The sequence below is a fragment of the Protomyctophum bolini genome (assembly GCF_963924005.1).
Source record: "Protomyctophum bolini genome assembly, chromosome: 20".
NCBI classification, from domain to species: Eukaryota; Metazoa; Chordata; class Actinopteri; order Myctophiformes; family Myctophidae; genus Protomyctophum; species Protomyctophum bolini.
Genome location: NC_137881.1, coordinates 26,889,289 through 26,910,121, shown reverse-complemented (window position 1 = coordinate 26,910,121; position 20,833 = coordinate 26,889,289). Strand labels below are relative to the sequence as shown.

Here is a 20,833-nt window from a genome sequence, read left to right as displayed (position 1 = left end):
CCGTGTGTGTGTGTGTGTGTGTGTGTGTGTGTGTGTGTGTGTGTGTGTGTGTGTCCGTGTGTGTGTGTGTGTGTGTGTGTGTGTGTGTGTGTGTGTGTGTGTGTGAGCATGAGTGTGTGAGCGTGAGTGTGTGAGCGTGAGTGTGTCCAGGTGTCCATCATCCAGATACGACTCATTTTTTGACGATGGGTTCTCAGATTGTCCACATAGTTGCATGTGATCTAATTCCATGATTATAGTGAAGAAGTGAATGTATTGCATACACAATTAATGATGATTCAATCATGTACAAATAATCAGGTATTCATCGATGGATTGAGACGTGTTGGTGATTATTCATGGGTTGGTCTGACCAGGACTCGGGGCAGATGGACGTGGGTGGATGGAACAGCACTGACAACACAGTGAGACATTTGACATGTTTTTATATTGTAATTCTATCAAAGTCACTGTATGTGAGTGACTGAGTGCATGTGGTTCAATACATTGTTGTTTATTGTGCAGGTACTGGGGCAGTGGATATCCCCGTGCCCGTGGAGACTGTGCAGCGTACAATCACAGGACTAACCCTGGAACATTGTATGATGAGTTATGTTCTGCAAGATTATACTCAATCTGTGAGAAGTGATGGTTTTCACTTCATTGATCAAACTGCAGCCCAGTGTTCTGCTCCAGTAGTAATTAGTAGTGAAGAAGAAGATCATATAAACCCAAACATTTAAGTACAAACAGTGGTGGAAATAATACTTTTTACTTAAGTAAAAGTATCAATACTGCAGAATAAAAAATACTCTGTTGCAAGTAAAAGACCGGAATTCAAAATGCACTTGAGTAAAAGTAGGCCTACAAAAGTTCTGGCATTAAGATTTACTTAAAGTACCAAAATTAAAAGTACTCATTATGTAGAATGTCAAGTTTTCAAATGTCTAAAAATATTTTGAAAATTGCAGATCTACAAGCTTCAGACTCACAGTAATGTTAGCTAGTAGATCAAATGATCGAAATGTATATTGGGCTGAAGTTACTTGTTACTGTAATAATAATACAAATGTACAAAGTAACTAGTAACTAAAGTTTTCAAAAAAAATGCAGTGGAGTAAAAGTACAATATTAGGATCTGAGATGTAGTGGAGTAGAAATAATTATAGTATTTGAATTGGAAATACTCAATAAAGTACAAATACAGCAAAATTGTACTTAAGTGAAAGTCTCAATTACTTTAGACCACTGAGTACAAACTGTTGTAGCCATAACCACTTTAACGCATTAACACCAGGAAAGCATGTGTCATTTTAGATTCAAGCGTTCAAAAATAGAAGATATTCAAGCTGTCACAGCTTGGTGCCATGTACGCTGACGCTATGCGAGCTTGTACATCTGCTATACAAGTGAGCTTGTACATCAGTGATTTTCACAAGTGTTGCCTCTTTCTTATGTTATAGTATAGTTTGTTGAAAGGAAGGGTTGTCCGCACAACTGTACGGACATCCCTTCGTTTTCATTGTACGTATATTTCTTGTTCAGCACCTGTAGAATTTCTGGAGATGTGCGTGCTTCCTTTTGGCTCCTATCTATAGTATAGTTTGTTGCATTAGTTTTGATGCAGTAAGTGCTTTTTTTGTAATTATTTTATTGGTATTTTTCAATTTGCTGTCATCTGCGGCTCGGGCACCTTTGCTCCGGAACTCCCTGCCCTTGGCCCTTAGATTAGCATAATCAGTGCCTTCTTTTAAAAACACATCTGTATGTCAAGTGTTTTTCCTAATATGTTTTTTAAAATTGTTTTATTGACCTGTTATATTCTTCATGTTTTATTGTCTCTGATGTTTTGATGCTTTGTTGTTTTGATGTTTTTATGATTACCGTTTTATAACCTGTCTGTAAAGCACGTTGTAACTATATGTTTGGAAAGGTGCTATACAAATAAAATTCATTCATTAATTCATTCATCTGTGGACGGTAGCCCCTAGGGGATCCTGACCCACAGGTTGGGAACAACTTTAACTATACTTGAGTCCTTATAAAAAAAAGCAGCTCTAAACTCAGAGAACGTGTTTTGAGTTTGTACATACGCTATTTTTGATCTTTTTGAAAAAAAAATAAATATTTCTGGAGTAATATGTGTTTAGTGTATGAATATTCATGAATATGTTTAAAATGTATGAATATTCACGAATAATGTTGTTCAGATGTTCAGCCAGAACGGCATGGCCAAGATAAGCAGAGCAGGTTGAAAGATCTTAAAGGGATAGTTCACCCCCAAAAAATCTCTCTTTGAAGTATTGTGCAGTTTGTAAGTATTGTTTTTTTTATACAGAAGGTCCTTTATAGGCTACCTATCCTGAATATATTCCTATAATTGTTGCTACAAAATTGCACTGATCTGTTCAGTACCACCTTGATAAAACAATAAACTATATTTTGTTGCTTAAGCTTATGTATTTATTCACTATTTATTGATATTGATATTTATTGATATGGCGTCCTTCGTATTCAAAGGACGTGTTCAAAATGGATCTGTCCGATATTTCATTTTCCATCCTAATTGGCTAACATTGGCTTTCAAAGTTTGCAGGATTGGCCCTTTTGAAACAAAAAGCCTCAAATCATGAACGCAGCGTGCAATTTACGTGAAATCTTTCACATATTTTCCTACTAAGTAAAATTAAGCTGTTGTTATTCTCTATTAAATTACTAAATCTCTTCTGTTTCTCTACTCTCACATGTGAAAAATTAAAATAAAAACACAAATATTGAATACACAATAAGCGTGGGTGTTGGGCGTTGGGTGGATATGAAATCTATCTTCCAATGTTTATGATGTGCCTGATGTTGACGATGTGACGTTTTGTAACACACTTGACACCTTGACCTTTTTAAATCTCACGTCTGACAAATACCCCACATTACAAAACGAATTAAAACTCTGAAACTCTGAAAAACTGAAGAAAGAAAAAGGAAAAACGAATGTAAATTCCCAAACTGCAATAACCCTCAGGACTGAGCTGAGTTTTGAAAAGTTGAAAGGTGATAATCTTGCATTTTGGTAGGATGTGAAAGGAGGTGAAATTAAGCAAGATGGGCAAAGTGCATGGATGGATGTGAAAAGCAGCAAGAGATGAGATGTAAGTGTACTTACTTACTCAATCCTCTTCGTTCCAAGTGGGACCTAAGACGATCTGCCTCCATTGGGATCCGTCTTGTGCTGCATGTCATGCCTCGCCCCATGTACGTATACCTCTGTGTATACCGTCGCCTCTGGATGCTAGATTCATTATAGAAAGATTCACATCACACATGTAACAAACTGGGGTGCCAATTAAGGCCGATTTAGTTGTGTGCCAGACGGTGTTGTGCACTGGAAATAGCAATAGGACATATACAAGCTCACAAGACTCTGCAGCATGTTGTTGGCTTGTACATTGGCTATTTTCAGTGTGCAACAGCGCGATGCACAATGCACATCCAAGTATAAATCAGTGGCTATCTCTCTATTACTGGTATCTACTATCTGAATAAAGCAAAAAAAATAACGCCAAAAACAAACAAACATAATAATCTTCGAATAAAATATAAAGGCTGAGTAAAATGAAGGAGCAATCAGTTTAAAGAGATCTAAAATAGCTTTGTATTTTCCAAATCTTTACAAATAGTGCAAATATAAACATTAAAACAACAATCAAAACCTTTTCCGAAAACAGCAATCAGTTACAAAAACACAACCTGTAAATCTTTTCAAATGTTTGCCACATGCAACAGTATGGCATTGTGATGACGGGATCACAGGCTGGAATTAACTGCAAACTAAAACACAGAAACCAGAGAGCAAAACTGACGTTCTCTATTACAGGAGTTGGCAATCTTTTTGACACGTTTTCATTTTCTTCATATTTATATTTGACCATATCAACATCATGTTTAATTACGACACCACTTCAAAATTAAATATTTCCAAGTGATTTTGATTGTCCATGTGTTCTTTAGAAATACTTTCTTTCACATCAGGATGTAATGATCATTAGACTCGAACTGAATAATCCACCTGCATCTCTCAGACTCCATCCCCAGTCAGAGTTAGGAGTTTGAATGAATGTAGAATTATGTGCAGGATTGAATTTGTATAGATGTGAGGGGGACTTAATTGTAACGGACCTTTTTTAAATATTTAATTTTAAAAGAAAACTCTCACACGCCAGTGTTGGCACATGGGGGTAGCCTACCGCTGCTCTATTACACTAATTGCTTTTGTTCATGGACAAGGCAGGAAATATATCGTCTGTGTTAGGCGGAAAACTTGTATGTCCATAATTCATATTTTTAGTTTTGAAAACGTTTGAAATTTTTCTTCAATAATGACATGCCCAAAATAGGGGTGACAGGTTGAATACATATTTATACATATTTAACCAATGGAATGTAACTGTAACTACATTGGATCCATTGGGATATGCATGTTCTGTTTTTCATTTCCTGAAAAGTAACCGTTTTGAACAAACAACATTTCCACCCGACATCGATGATACAGAGTACAGTTATCAACAGGACCATACATAGTGTACTGTACAAAGGGTCAAATGATTCAACATTCAGTGACCAACTTCTGGAGAAAAGAAAATCACAGGTGTGGATGTTTGTAAGCACAATCTGTTCAGTCCACCTTCTCATTTCAGGAAAAATATAATCTTTTCCCTCAATAAAGGGTTGAAATAGTGATTATGAGGCGTTTGGCGTTGGATTGTTGTAAAAAGAAAAATGCTTTAAACATCACTTCAATGAGAAAGTTTCCCCAAGGGTCAAAATTATCTCTGTTCACACAAGTCACAGAACATACTGTAGCGTTCATGTAAAATCTAGATATGTGTAAAAACAGTTTCATAATATGAAACCATATGTTAAAAGTAACAGATAAATAGACTAGGTTATAATTATTGACCCTCCGCTTACATTAATATTGTTACCTGCGTTCTTCGTAACACAGGTACACCCTGTGAAAATCTATCCTCTAAAGAAGGAAGATGCTGGAAGAAATACTGTTAATAGAACATGGTTCTTATTGTTTTCTTATGGCTAAAACCCCCAAAAAGAAATACAAAGCATGTGAGTGGCAGATTCTCTGGGTGATGCATTCTCAATAAATAACGTAAAACCTTAAATTAATTCAATAACTTATAGAATAACATTTGATTTGCGTAACACGTACAAATTTCTTTGTCAACAACACATCACTTCCCATTTTTTGCACGAGTTACCAAACCTTGTCCTCTGTTATCTCGACATGCACGTCCCACCCAATTAATTAAAAAGACGTGTCCGAAATGTCTTTCTTTGAGGTCACCCCTCTACATACACTGTACTGAGAAATGGTATACAGTACATGCAGGTACTTGACAGTGAGATCAACTGCATGACCATGTATACTGCAATATATCCTACCTACAGTAAGGCAATTATGGTGATGAATTCAGTAACTTTTCAGTAACTTGTATCTATGAAACAAAAAAAATCTAACCAACAAGCACACATTTACAACCGGCACACTTTACATTCAAAACAAAGTGTCTGTGGCATGACCTAACAAAAGAAAATCTGCAAGGAATCCACACTCAAAACCAGAAAAAAGTGGTCAACTTTCCTGTGTGGCGGGAGGCCCATTCAATAACACACGACATGTAGGGGGCACATGAAAGAAACCACAATGTACTGTCCTGTCCTAGATCGACTATGTTCGGCGCACAACACCAACATCGTTACGCATTCTCCATCTGTAAGGATTCATATCCCATCCAGGCATGTTATTAACTTGACTTCTTCCCTGGGGTTTTTGTGCTTTCCATGGATTATGGCTGTGGACTACTATATTCGTTATTGCTATTACTGTTTCCGGTTATCCATCTCTGTGTCTGTCGCCCCCCCCTCTCTCTCTTTCAGCTCAAGGTTTCTTCTTCCCTCGCTGCCATTGCCTGCCGTTTGCTCACGGGTTGAATTGTAAAGAGTGTTGTAATGTAATGTGTCACGAGACAACCTTTGCTGTGATTCTGCTGTGATACAAGTACAATTGACTTGACTTCAGACTTCAGAGGGTCTCTCTGATCAGTCCAACCCACTGTACCCCCCCGTGCAGCTCACTGCACCACACAGTCCTTCTGTTGTTTGGAGTACTTCCTCCTCCTCTGCTCCAGACCTCTCTCCAACCGTTCGTCCTCCTCCAAGGCCCTGCAGCGCATGGGGGAAAACATCCATAAAATGTCTTCCGTTTGTTTCCCCCGGGTCATTTAGTCGATTATGCAAATTCCCTGTTCCCTCCGTGCAGTCAGTGTCACCGCTGACCCTTAACTGGTTGGTCTGGGGGAGGGTGTTGTAGAGACCACTGGTTCCCAAACACTGGGTCGGGACCCATTTGTGGGTCGCGGACACATTTTTATGGGTCCCTTTAGTTTTTTTGTTTCTTACATTTTTGGTAAATTTTAGAAATATTTTGCTTTTCTGGGATGAAAATAATATATTTCTTCGTTTCAAAATGTAAAAGTGGACTGCCTCTGGGATCCAGATGGCTCATTCTTTCGTAGCGCCATTGTTAAGTCGCTTGTCCTATGTGTACTGTTTATAACAGTCTAAATTAGTATTTTTCTTTGTGTTTGTATGTTGTTTTATAATGGATAACAATGGAAACAAGCTTTGGATTTTTTGTGATTAATCCGTTTTGGTGCTTTTAATTAGTGATTTAACTGTTGCCAATAAAGTATTCTATCTATTTCACCTGACAGCATACGTATCTGCCAGATGTAGGGGTGCTGAGAGGGCAGCCTCACCCCAGACCAGGTTATTTATTGTTAATGCCTGTCTTGTTAGATAGCCAACACCTACATCTTGTCTCTTAGTGAAAAGTATAGCCTATATTACTGCCTATGAGAGCGGATTCTGCCAATGCTTTTCAATAGGAACAGAGCTTTCCTTTGTTGCCAGAAATTTGCTAATGGCTCCAAACTGATCCGTTCCCATCCGATCCTGCCAATGCTATTAAAAAGCACCCAATGGCAACATTATCTACCCTCATAGGCAGAATTAAAGTTTGGTGTGACCTCACCTGGTGTGTTTTGCAACAGAGTTGCTGTCGCGATTGTTTTCCACTTCAGGTGAAAAACTACAGCAGGTTAAAAATCTGACTAGCAGACTAGTAGAAAGCAACACTGGCCACTGGTCAATGCTTGCACATTCACACATGCGTGTGAGATCTGTGAGATCTCAAAGCAAATCCAATGTGTCTCACCCTCGTTCCTTAGCGTCCATGTTGTGGACCAGCTCGTCTCTTTGGTTGACCAGAGACACCAACTCCTGAAGAAGCAGCTGTTCTCTGTGCTTATGGGCCTGGGTCTTCTGCCACTCTGGAGAGGGAGATAATAGAGGAAAACATTGCATTGTTAAGTGTATGTACTGTATGTGTTTTTCTCATGCCTTGTTAAATGAAATGAGCCAAACTAATACAATGTACCGTATGTAATTTATTGGTCGACCAGTAAATACAACACAATACATCACAGTCCAGGGCTTGTCCTGTTGTCAAGGACAAGTAAAAAATCATTCCGGACGTGTGCATTATATTTTTACTTGTCCGTTGGACAAGTGACTCTTATTGGTTTCACTTTTTCTGTGACGCACAGCGAACAATGTTGTCTGCCATAATTGTTTGCCCTGTCACAGTCTATTATGCCGTATGAGATGCAGCTTCATAACGCCCTGCGTGTATCGTCTGAGTCCAGTGGAAACTTCATACTGTATGTTCCAAATCTGATACTTTTTAAGGATTCATTCACTCCAAAATAGCATAAGTAGCAGATCCACAAGCTCAAAACGCTTTGGCTAAGATTGATTTCTATTACCTGACCTGGGAGAGGCCTGTGCTCCGAGAAGCACTTTTATCCTGCGCTTGGCACTTTAAGAGTGGCTTGTTTGTTTATGTGGTTTTGTCCTTTACCCAGTGACATTTCTACTGAATGTAAAAATACCCCCGAAAATAGAGAAGTTCTTTTCTAGGATGTTTCATATCGCTTTCGTCATCCGAATTACAGATACTTCCTAAAAACCACCGGTGATATCGGAGACACACAAACACCAAGATGCAATGAAACAAACAAAAAATATAAATACCACTAGAGTTGTTTAAGTATAGAGTATTTATAAATAGATGGACGTATCGTATTGTTTGGTCAAACTGTATGTTGTGGTGGTTAACGTACACAGCTTAATGAGCACAAAGTTATGGTATTTGAAGACCTTGGGAGGCTTATCTGGATCTGTTTAAAGTGCCAGGTGGTTTGACAGTCTTCTGTTAACACTGCACCAAGTACAGTCCACTGGAGCACAGTATTGAGTAATTTGGGTGGCAGTGGCTCGGGAGGTGGTTGCCAGATGAACAGGCAAGCAGCCTTGCCTGATTCTCCCGGCCGTGAATGTAAAGTGCTTACTGTATATGCTGTAACTGCACTATAATTTACCATTCTACAATTTGGAAGGAAGGGTATGGTATCAAAGGCAAATTGATTCTCGACTGTGTTCTTTTGCTATCATATAGAGGCCGCGTGTGGGACTCTCGTCTGAGGAAGAGCTACGTAGATGCTTAAATGTCACCTTCTTTCTGTTTAAATAAGTCTTACCTTCGACAGCCATCATGTCTCTCAGTTCCTTGTTCAGCAGCTCAAATTTCCTCTCCAAGTCCTGTTCCTCCAGTCTGTCAGTCGGAAAACACATGCTACATTAAATAATTGATACCGGGTGGTGTGTTTTTATGTGCGGGCTTTTGCATATGCATGAATGTGCAATGCATAATGTACAGGGTTGTCTTGTGCTTTGCGTGTGTGTGTGTGTGTGTGTGTGTGTGTGTGTGTGTGTGTGTGTGTGTGTGTGTGTGTGTGCGCGCGACTGTGCATGTTTGGGATTTGCCCTACTTCCCATATAAGTCCCATGTATATAGAATGCTCTTACACAATATAATGCGTCCTGACCTTTATTTTGTTATGCCTTATTATTTATTCTATTATGATTTGAAATGCCCTTTCTGTCTTAAATATCTTATTATGCCTTATGTAAAGCACTTTGTCTATGAAATGTTTATATACTTATGCTATGATATTTTCTTATTTGTTCTTCTTGGTATTGCTTGACCTTTATTATGGTATATACTGTACGTGATGAACCCTGGCCTTACCTGTTTTTCATTGTGCATATCCCTGATGTCGTCAATATTAAGCGCATATATGGGAATGTCAATTATTGGCCATATTGTGACATGTCTCTCGCCCTTAGGCGTCTTACTGGTATATAGTGTATTATGTGTGTGCGAGCGTGTGTACTGTATACACTATACTGTATGCAAGTTGTATTTTCTTGTGCATTTTGAGATCATCAGGAAGGCCCTGTTTTTGCTTTTAGGTAAGTTCTTCTGTAAAGCACCTGGGATTTGATGTTTTGGATGTACAGTACATGATTTGTTAACTTCTTTATAAACTTGCCTTGCCTTCTGTGCATGCGTTTGTCTGATGTGTGCTTATGTGACAACACCTTGGACTCTATAAAGCCACATCATCCCAGGAGTGCTACAGTATGTTGTTCTGTCAGTGTCTTTACAGCAGTGGTTTCTCAACCAGTGGTCCGGGGACCACCAGTGGTCCTTCAGGGGGTTCCAGGTGGTCCCCAGTTAAACTTAAATGATGGAGAGTTGGTAACCAACCACCAGATCTTTAACTCTTGAGAGCGAAAAATTATGGACCGATAAGGGTCCATTTGGTTTCTTGAGTTAAATTATTATTATTCATTCATTAATTAACAAGTCTACACAATTAGAGAATGTAGAAGAATTGTTATCTTGATCAACGTTTGCCTGTTTTCTCTCCTAATGGTACCAACATCAATACAGCATGGAATTGTGGACACAATCTTATCCAATGATAACAAAATATTCTAAGTCTTGAGTCTGAGAGGCTAAATCTCATCAAACAGTGGTCCGTGGCTCAAAAGCCAAATAAATAATGGAACTTGATATGAAAAGGGTTGAAAAGCACTGTCTTACAGTAACTGGAGGTGGTCCTGTCTCCGGATGAGAGCGTTCTTCTTGTTGACCAAGGTGAACCACTCCTGAATCAGCTTCTCCTCCTCCACCTTGTCACTTCCTGCAACAAGTACAGTCGTGTAGCCTTTTCAGTCATACATAATGTGCATATCCAAAAGGCTGTAGTGTACATCAGTTTTAGAATAGGTTCAGTATACGATGCTTTTGATTGTGGTGTCTTGAACGCATTTAACTTCTCTGTTATAAACTTGGTGGAAAAAGTAACTGCTGTACATGTGTGTAGGGCTAATCACAGGTATTTGAGATAATCGCTATGCAGCCTTCATCATGCTCTGATGAAAGCTGCATAGACGAAACGCGTAAGCGTTCCTTTTTGTTGTGTGCCAATAAAGAAATGGAAATGTGAGTACTTTGTCCACCGCTTGTTTATTTTTGGATGTGCTACCTTTTTGGAATTTTTTTAATTCCTATTTTCTTTATGTACCGGTATACTGGATTTGGGTTTGGCACTACACTGAAAACCATTGCTGATTACTGCGCAACCTCTTTTTCTCATTTAGTTATTTCCGCAATTCTTTCGGAAAGAAAAAAAATATATAAAATTATTATTAAATGTGTCAGTGATTTATTTGTATATTTAAGTTATTTGTCATATCTGCCCTGTGCAATTTGTGATTACGAAGCCTAAAAGGCATGCGGAAATACAAATTATAACGTTCCAATGTTCAATGCAAAAAACACAATTAAATCGCCATCGCAATTATTTGTGTGACAATTAATCATCAACTTCAATTTGTAGTCTTGACAGCCCTACATGTGTGGACAATAATGTTTCTATTCTGTTCTATTTTTAACTCTGAGAGTGTAATAAAACGAAGAGTCTAAAAGCCGTTAGTCTAAATGCTGCTAGTTACACCCAACCGGACCTACAGTAAAGGGTTTCAACTGTCCTTAGAGCCCCATACTGTCATGGTATGTTTGCGAGTAGGGATGTGCCGATGAGACATTTTGGCCATTATCGATACCCAAATATAATTAATTGCCGTTATGGCCGATTAACCGATATTACCGATGTCGATGTGATCTCAAGTCAGATTTAACTTAATACCTTATATTTAATATTGTGTGCTTGTAGATCTGTTCAAGCTTGTTACTTTGGGCTTGTTTATCTGTAAAGACAATCGGAGCGATTAATTAATCGGTCCGATGCAGATTAATAAAAGAAAACTACTATAGTTTGCCGATTAATCTCCCATCATTATTTGGGACCATAGCGTTGGACAGAGGGACAGATGGATGGACCGACTGACCGACTGACATTTCTACTCTTGGAGTCCTGTCACTACTAGTGGACAATTGTGACACTCTCAGAGTTAAAGAAACACTGTAGCTCTATACCTGTTTCCATCAGACTTCTGAGCTTCCTCTCCACCACGTCAGCTCTGTTGTCAACGTGCTTCTGTTCTGGTTCCAAAGCCTCCAGCTCACTGAGCACATACTGGTTGGGGTCCTAGACACACATACACAAAAAGAAACAAACACATTATTTAGTGGCACGCAGGTGCATGGATTCAAGCAAAATATGACCATTTTGTATGGCCATTAAGATTTGTGAAACTGTTTGAGGCCCCTACACTAGCGCTGTTTCCTAAACAATCGACAGAAAATATGTAATTTTCTTTTTGAAATATTCCTGTTGTTCTACATACTGCCAACCAGGTGAAGGACAAGGAAAAGACTTTATGCCTTTGCCTTTATATGAAATATCCAAGACTATTTACATTTTATGGAAGATGCTTCTGAATATTATAATGCTAATCTTTACCACTTCAAATGTTCTGATCTTAAAATAATAACCAAAATAGACGATCTACACGCTGGGAGCTTGTTTCTATTTCTATTTGCGCTGTGCAACATGCTTCCATTGAAGACATGATGGCTTCTATATGGAATCCAAATGACTGAAATCAGTCTGTCTGAGAACTCATATGTGGTTGTGGAAACTTCAACGGACCTGGTTTTCTTCCTCTGGCTTCCTCTCATCATTCGTTTCAGTCTCTCTGCCCTCTGCATGAGAAAACACAGAAATCCAATAAACCACAATATCCATAAATGTGGTGCACAATTATTCTGTAATGACAGCAGCAAAACAGCAGCAAGAAGTAATCGTAATCAAAGTGGGCGATGTGAACATGTGACCACTGTTTGTCCATTGGGAGAAACAAAGGCAAAAAATAAGTTAAAGCTGCAGTGCTAACTGTCATGTCCCAGCCCGGATTTGAACGCAGGTCTCCTGCGCGACTTCTGAAATTGTTACCACTAGGGCCAAGCCTAAGCTGCCTTGCTTGAGAAATTGAATGTTGACCGGCATCCAGTACCACTTGTCAAACCAGACACGGGATCAAAAAATGTCTCAAGAAGAGCAGGGTTAGCAAATACAACCACTACAATTGTATCAATTATAAACATGCTCTACCATACAGATTGGACTAAATCAAATCGTATTCATTAAAAAGAGGTATAGTACAGCTCTAAACATTGCATTGCATTGTTATGAACGGCCCACCTGTTTCTGATTTCCTCCGGCCAGCAGTGTTTTCTTCTAGCCCGGCAGTAGCCTGTGGAGACACAACATACCGTATGTAATCATAATACATACATGGAGAAAACCTTGTGTGTAAATACATCATGGTAGGCCTCTTACCGCCGAGGGGTCTCCGTCATCCATACTCCTGCGCTGTGACCTACGCTTTTTGACCAGATCGGCGTCTTTCACATGCGAGAAACCAGTCTTGGACAGGAAGTGTAGAGTCCTGGGTGGAGCGACGGGCGCCTGCGCGCCACCCGCCGCGGCGCCTTGCGAGCGCTTGGTTCTGGGAGGCGGGACCACGTCCCCGGTGGCTTTGGTGTCCTTATCACCCCCGTTCTCCTCCACGGCCGCCGGGCCAGAGTCCAGAGTGAAGCCCTCCTCCTGTAGCCGCTGGGCGCAGTAGCGAACGGCGGCCTCGGGGTCCGCGGCCTCTCGCTGGTCTCGGGACGCCGCCACGGCGTAGCTGGACTCGCTGCTGTCCTTCTCTATCTGCAGCACGCTCAGCTCCTGGCCCGTGACGTGAGTGCGGATCTGGTTGAGGTAGGTCATGACGATGAGGCGGTCGGGCACCGCTTCCATGACCATGTCGGAGGGCCCCAGCAGCCTGGAGATACCCAGCTCAGCAAAGCCATCAAAGGCCTGTCGGGGAACAGAAAGACCAGATGTTTGACTTGATTGACTGATTGTTGTCTTAAATAGGGAAGCGGATTGTTCTCCATCAATGTGTATGTGTATAGGGCACGGGCTGCCCCGTGACATGGACCCCAACAGGTTTGTAATGCAGAGAGTGCACAGTTGGAACTAAATGGACCTGTAAGGGTTTACAGCATAGAAAATCATGTAAAACTTGAAATTAAAAGGTTTGAGAATCACTGCAATAGTCATTACTGTATAATGTTGGTAATATTCTGAAGATAAAGGGGCAATCACCTTTTTGTTGTTGCGTTTGATATCATAAGGGTCCAGGGACTCATAGTCACTGTGCAGAGAAGAAAAAAGATATAAGATATAACAAACACACATACAGTAATAGGCAAGGCAGACCTTTTGACAACAGCATTTTGTACATAATAATAATAATGTAATTAAATATTTGTCATACATCTTCTCTGGGCAAAAGTGATGTAGGATGGCACAGAAGGCCAGGCCATTCCTCCAGGAAGTTCCAAAGTTGGTGATCCGGAGACCCTTGTGGCTCTTTGTCACTTCTTGACACCACTCCAGTAGAGACTGGCTGGAGGTCACCAGACCTGGACTGGCCAACACACTCTGACACAACAAGACACAAATTGCAAAATTCAGTCATTTGTTAGACAAAGACACCACGTCCGAACTATCAAATGACTTGAGTGATTTGGTGAACGCAGACTACTCTTGAGTTTACATACTTCAGCGCTATCGTCCGCAGGTCTTTTTTGAGGCGTCGTTGGATCACTGGCTGAACAGACACCAGCTGCTTGTGATTGGCCGTCGTCTGGGTAAGAGCCACTCAAGCGCTTCTTTCCGCGAGGCACTGGGACAGGCTGACCAGAGGAGTCCTCTGCTGCACCCTTCTGCCTGAAACGGGAACACACCACAAAGTGACGGGTGAGTTGTTTGACAAACAAAACATTCACGAAAGTGTTCTTCTAAAACGTTTTTTTGCAAGTGGAACTAGTTCACACTTCACAGACATGTTAAAGGTAGGGTAAGTGATATATAAAGTATAAAGTATAGTAGTATGATATATAAAGGTAGGGTAACTGATAGTGGTTAACCATACATTTTTGTTAAAAGGTTAAATCACTATATTATGATAGTAATCATTGCTAGTGTTCAGTAACACGGTCTCCCTGTCCCTCTTTACTAAAAAGAAAATACATTTTATCTATAGCAATGAGTACTATCACAATATAGAGCCTTTAAACACTTATACCAAAGAAAACCATGTGTACCCTACCTTTAATAGAAATAAAAAATGTGTGCGGGTCCATGAATGGGAATAATGCAAAATCACAGACATTTCAGTTTGACTTGTGTAAACTTGTGTGTACCACCAAGTCCACTAACCTTTCTTCATCTAAGCCACGGCCACCAGCAGCTACATCTACCGACACAAAGTCAAAGTCCACCTCTTCAACCCCCGTTCTTTTACTCAAGCTCGGCTCCATGGGTTCAGTGTCTTTACCACCCACCAAATCCAACCAGTCATCCTGAGTTGTGGCGGTGGGAGCGGTGTCAGACTCTATTTCCGTGTTAGAGTGGTCAGACATTGCTGCTGCAGCTTGCACAATCTCTTCGGCAACAACAGGTTTATCTGTAAAGGTCCAGCCTTCTTCCTCTTCCAGTGCCTTCACGTCGATAGTAACTTCTGAAGTGTCTGGCTGACAAAAGTCTGTTTCAGCCAATACTTGTTCTATCTCTAATGCAATATCATCTGTTCCAGCAACAACTGTAACAAATCCTGGTTCAGAGATCATACTTGATTCCAGCAATACCGAGCCTTCTTTTGCATCGTGACTGTCAGGAGGTTTAACCTCCGAAGTTAACGCTGACTTGACCTCTGAGGATTCGATTTCTGTAGGTATCTGAGTGGCTGCAGGAGGGGTAATGTCTGGGAAGGTGGCACTGAGACGTTTCTTAGGGCGAGGCATTGGGACAGGCATGCTTGTTTGTTCACCCTGTTGCCCTGATTCATCGTCTGAGACATCAGCTGTTGGAGATGGGGAAGTAGGTGGTGTAAAGTCATCTGGGAATGAGCCACTTAAGCGTTTCTTTACCCTTGGTTTTGGAACAGGCAAGTTTGAGGGTCCAATCAGCTCTGAACTGTCCTGTCTGCTTTTTCTTCTACGTAAAGGTGCTACTGCTTCACCAGATTTAGATGCTTGATCCCCAGGAGGTACAGGCGGGAGACTGCTACTCCTTGGTTTGCGCTGGGGTACCACTGGTGCAGTGTCTGTTGAGGCAACAGGTGACCGTCCTCTCTGGCTGACTGATGGAGCTTCTTCTCTACAGGGGTCACAGTTGGGTGAAATAATATCCGATTGGACAGGAGAGCTTCCCTCCGTGGGTGCAAAGTCATCTGGGAAGGAGCCACTGAGCCGTTTCTTTGCACGAGGCATTGGGATTGGCAAAAACGCTGGTTCGTCCTCTTTCTGTATTTCCGGTGTTGATTCGTCTGTCTTCAGAGAAGATGTGATTTCCGTATGTTGAACAGATGCTTCCTCTAAAAGCTCTGACTGCTTTGGCTCCTCTCTAACCTTCTCAACAACATCACTCAGTATGTTCTCTGTCTGGGCTAGAGCAGCACACTCCCTGTTTGCTGCATTCAATTCATCTACTGTAACTGTCTCATCATCAACCTTTGTTTCAGGTTTGCCTGCAAGGCTTTTCTTGCTGCGTCTTGGTGGTGCTATTTTTCTGATGATTGATAGAGGGGCGGTCTGTCCAATACCAAAATCATTTACTGACTCTAGTTCAGATTCTTGCTTTGGGGGGATACTGTCCTTTCCCTTAGTTTTCAGTGGAGGAATCATCTCAGAAGGTGCCTGGACAGATGTGTTGTCAGGCTTTTCACATTCATCTTGGGATACCAGTTCTACAGCCATCTGTGGAGGTTTGCTCTCAGTGACATCCGTTTTCTGTGTTCCGTGTTCTGTGCTGAAACTTTCTTTTCTTCGTACAGGCCGTAGAGGGATCGATACAGTTACTGCCTGGCTGGGGTCCTCATTGGTTTGTAAAGTCTCAGCAGCAGGAGCAGAAATGTTGGATCTCCTCCTCTGTGGGGGGACTGGTTCAGTGGTTAAAGTAGCAGATGTAACCATGGCATCCAAATCCTGTTGGTTATCAGTTGTTGGAACAGAAGTCTCCCGAGAGTATTTTCTTCTAAGGGGTTTGTTGGGCAATTCAGACATGTGTAGGGATACATTCTCTGTTACTTGTGGAGCTTCAGGTGGCAGGCTACTATCTCTTCTTTTCACACGACGAGGAGGGACAGGATCTTTGGGTACCACTACCTGCACAGATGTGCTTTCAGCTTCATTTATATGTTCAGCTCTTTGCATGTGTTCAGGTGGTGGACTATTATCTTGTTTCCTTATAGGCTGTGAGGAATCCTCTCCTACACTGTCTGGGGTATGAACTTTATTAGGACCCTCGGGTGGCAGGCTACTGTCTCGTTTCTTTCTGCGTGGAGGAACGAGGTCAGGGGTTGTCTGTGCAGGAATAATCTTAGCAGTTGCATCTTTGCAGTCAATCTTCTGTAGACTTTCAGAGGTAATGCTTCGGTCTCTTTTCTTTGTACGCTGAGGAGGGACAACTTCTGTTTTGCTCTGGACAGACTCAATCTTCTGTAGACTTTCAGAGGGAAGGCTTCGGTCTCTTTTCTTTGTACGCTGAGGAGGGACAACTTCTGCTTGCCTCTGGACAGACACAGCTTCAGGTTTGTATTTGCGGTCCGGCGTTAAACTATCTTTCCTCCTCAGTGGACGTAATGGAACGACTGGAGCATTGTCCTTATCTCCATCACCCTCTTTCTGTTTAGGTTCTGGAGGAAGTTCTCGCGTGATGGTTCTGCCTCGTTGAGGGGGATGCACTTCTGTTTGTGGTTCAACTGGAGTAATGTTTTCATCATATGAAGGTTCATCCAGGAGGGTCTCTACCTTTCGTGATTTGTCATCCACCACAAACTTATCTGAGACAGACTGTATGGCAGTAGTAGACATTTCTCCTGAGCTTGTATCTTGTTGTCTTAAGGATAAAAAGGGCATGTTTCAGAATTAGCTATTCTTCATATAGGTAGTAACAGTTATAACAAGAAATGATATCAAGCATGACCCATGGTCTCGCATTCTATTAACTGTCACATAGCTGTCAAAACACCATTCTTTGTTTACATAACTAAATATGCTGAGCTGGAGAAAAACAAACTTCAAGAAAGCCATCCAATTATGCCGCCAATAGAGGGTATGCGTGTGACATCATCAAACCCGGAAGTTATGCAGGAATGCCTACTGACTGGCAAAAAAACGACTTTCTGGCCTCGACAGCCCAGACATCCAAACAGAAAAGTCCTATCTGATTGCATTAAACAACGTTAAACAATGTTAAACTTACACGCATGTTGCTTTGCCACTCGATGTGCCATTCACTTTATGCATGCGCATACCCTCTATAATACCACACAAACGTCCAGTTTTCAACTTGTCTCTTTTAAAACATGCATTCTAAAACGGGTAGTCCCAATACTTCATTCTGATTGGCTGGTTACCGTCACGTGACCGGTGTAAATTTCACCGATAACCCACTCCTTCAATCACTTTGTATCAAACTGCAGCCTTGTAGCTGAACTGGGGAAGGGGAGCGCTTCATTGCCCTACAAACACATGCCGTGCGGGCGTCTAAGCACCGCCCGGCTCATATGACTGTGAATGTGTGGCTCCAGGCAGCCCCGTAAATACATCAAGCGCTATTCTCCCGTCAAATATAGCTACTTGCGGAGCAAAACAAGGAAGTGTTGTGGCTCTGGCTTGCTCGCTCTGGTGGCGCAAAGCGTAGATACTTTTGTGAATGTAATAGTTTTATTAGGTTAATATTGCTATAATGTTTGTAACCGTTTTAGAAAAGCAATAAGCCACTCGAGGCCCCAGCCTGAGACCTCTCGTGGCTTATTGCTTAATTTTGACACAACACTATCACAGCAGTACATAAAGGACAGACTGTAAACGCTATTTATTGCTATTGTGCCACAAATCTCTCCAATCATTTACACTGAAGCAAGCATTGATAAGCTGCAAGATAACTGCAAAATCAGTATACCGTATTTATGATTACACACCGTGCAACCAAAAACGTTTGGGATGGGATGCGGTCCCTTGCCACTCACCCTTTGTCCAGGAGCATGGAAGGTATCACTGTTCTATTCTCATTCTGTTCCGTCTCAGCCTGCTCCTCTGCTAACAAACCTTCTGTGGACCCTGATGTCTGTACCGAATCTTTCTCTGTCGATGTACACTCCTCCAATTGCCATGAATTAATCGAGGTCCTCTCTTCTTCAGCTCCCCCAAGCTCTTCCTTAGAGATTTCAGTGATCTCGGCTTCTGTCAACGGTGGCCATTTCCTCATAATATTTGGTCCTGCAACTCCCACAAACCCATTCTCACTGTCTGTCGGTGATGGTGACGATGACCGTTCATCTGCTAGGTTAAACATGTAAGGCTCTGCACTTTTTGGCACTTCAGTTATGTATTTAGTTTGAACTGAACGCTCAAACTGTGGCTCGTCTACAGGCGATATTGTTTGAACGAGAGCAGTGTCATCTTGGGAAGCTGCAGAAGATACTGGTGGGTTAACAATATCTTCAGGATCCACCGAGGAGGAGAGAACCACTAAGAAATCTTCAGCTGGTGTAGAGGCAGTAGGACCCAACATGGATGCTACAGTTTCATAACTATGAGAAGGAGATACTACAGTAAGTGATTCTGCAGGCCAAACTCAAATAACGGTTCAAAGCACGCCAATATTAGTAAACGATTGTTAGCAATTCAATTAATTTCAAATAACGTTTTCAAAGCACGCCAATATTATTAAACCGTTAACGATTACATTCATTTCGTGTAGGTGATTCCATGCAAAAAACGTGAAATGTTTTTTTGTTTTTTTTAATCTGACCCCCAAAAGATAAATGAAAGGCTCAAATTTCAGAATATGTACAGGTTTCTGTGCAACTAGGGGGTACAACGCAGCTTGCTGCTCTAGCTCAGGGGGTTTCAACCTTTTTATACTGAATTACCACCACAGAAAATATCTGGCACTCCAAGTACCACCGTAATAACTGATGTTAAAATACAGGAGCGTAGACCTGCCCAATCCTATTCAGCTATTATTAACCCAGGAGGAAAATGTAATTTATCCTTTAAATTGTTTTGTTTTTTGTTCCAATCCTAAAACAATTTTGCTGCTGCTCTGATGCACAACTGATATATTTCTAATGTGATTAATCCATCCTACAATCTTATGGCTAGGTCATGCTCATGTCATGCTCATTTCAGCACGGCCGGAGAGCCTATTTTAACCAATTGCTTGGTCAGAACAACTACCTCCTCCTGAGTACCACCAGAGGGGGCTCAAGTACCACTAGTGGTACTAGTACCAGTGGTTGGGAATGGGAACCCATGCAGTCTAGCTGACTCTAATCACATACAGTTTAACAGTCTAATTGTGAGCACGTTTCAGTCAAAGCGTTGCTCCTTGCATGCAGACACACACGGTAATGATTACACACCGTGCAACCAAAAACGTTTGGGATGGGATGCGGTCCCTTGCCACTCACCCTTTGTCCAGGAGCATGGAAGGTATCACTGTTCTATTCTCATCCTGTCCCGTCTCAGCCTTCTCCCCTGCTAACAAACCTTCAGTGGACCCTGATGTCTGTACCGAATCTTTCTCTGTGGATGTTCTCTCCTGCAATTCCCACAAATCAATAAAGGTCCTCTCTTCTTCAACTCCCCCAAGCTCTTCCTTGGAGATTTCAGTGATATGGGCAAACTGTGGCTCATCTACAGGCGCTATTGTTTGAACGAGAGCAGTGTCATCTGGGGAAGCTACAGAAGATACTGATGGGATCACAATATCTTCAGGATCCACAGAGGTGGAGAGGACCGTGGGGAAATCTGTCAACGGTGGCCATTTCCTCATGACATTTGGTCCTGCAACTCCCACAAACCCATTCTCACTGTCTGTCGGTGATGTTGACGATGACCGTTCATCTGCTAGGTTAAACATGTAGGGCTCTGCACTTTTTGGCACTTCAGTTATGTATTTAGTTTGAACCGAACGCTCAAACTGTGGCTCGTCTACTGGCGCTATTGTTTGAACGAGAGCAGTGTCATCTGGGGAAGCTACAGAAGATACTGATGGGATCACAATATCTTCAGGATCCACGGAAGAGGAGAGAACCGTGGGGAAATCTTCAGCTGGTGTAGAGGCAGTAGGACCCAACATCGAAGCTACAGTTTCATAACTATGAGAAGGAGATACTACAGTAAGTGATTGTAACTGCAGGCCAAACTCAAATAATGGTTTCAATGCACGCCAATATTAGTAAACCATTGTTAAATAAATAAACCATTTTTTTTTAAATGAATCCAGCACACTTTGTGTTTTAAGGACTACTATCGGTAACACTCTATACTCTATATTGC

The 20,833-nt window shown here is 41.5% G+C and overlaps 1 protein-coding gene across 13 annotated transcripts in view; it reads right to left on the bottom strand.

The window, feature by feature from the left end:
- Positions 1 to 3,613: 3,613 nt before the first annotated feature.
- The window catches only part of ehbp1l1a (EH domain binding protein 1-like 1a), a 49,553-nt gene continuing 32,333 nt past the window's right edge, over positions 3,614 to 20,833 (bottom strand). For 10 of the 13 annotated variants that reach the window (XM_080792053.1, XM_080792054.1, XM_080792055.1 and 7 more), the window contains 14 exons: positions 19,963 to 20,652; positions 18,517 to 19,080; positions 14,703 to 17,381; positions 14,042 to 14,210; positions 13,756 to 13,922; positions 13,584 to 13,632; positions 12,768 to 13,292; positions 12,630 to 12,681; positions 12,078 to 12,130; positions 11,462 to 11,573; positions 10,064 to 10,163; positions 8,652 to 8,725; positions 7,268 to 7,382; positions 3,614 to 6,213 (listed from right to left, as the gene is read on the bottom strand). In XM_080792053.1, coding sequence (XP_080648179.1) covers positions 6,123 to 6,213; positions 7,268 to 7,382; positions 8,652 to 8,725; positions 10,064 to 10,163; positions 11,462 to 11,573; positions 12,078 to 12,130; positions 12,630 to 12,681; positions 12,768 to 13,292; positions 13,584 to 13,632; positions 13,756 to 13,922; positions 14,042 to 14,210; positions 14,703 to 17,381; positions 18,517 to 19,080; positions 19,963 to 20,652 — 5,440 coding nt within the window. In that variant the 3' untranslated portion in view covers positions 3,614 to 6,122. The remainder of the gene's footprint in view (positions 6,214 to 7,267; positions 7,383 to 8,651; positions 8,726 to 10,063; positions 10,164 to 11,461; positions 11,574 to 12,077; positions 12,131 to 12,629; positions 12,682 to 12,767; positions 13,293 to 13,583; positions 13,633 to 13,755; positions 13,923 to 14,041; positions 14,211 to 14,702; positions 17,382 to 18,516; positions 19,081 to 19,962; positions 20,653 to 20,833) is intronic. The other 3 variants (XM_080792062.1, XM_080792063.1, XM_080792056.1) reach the window with 3 other exon arrangements.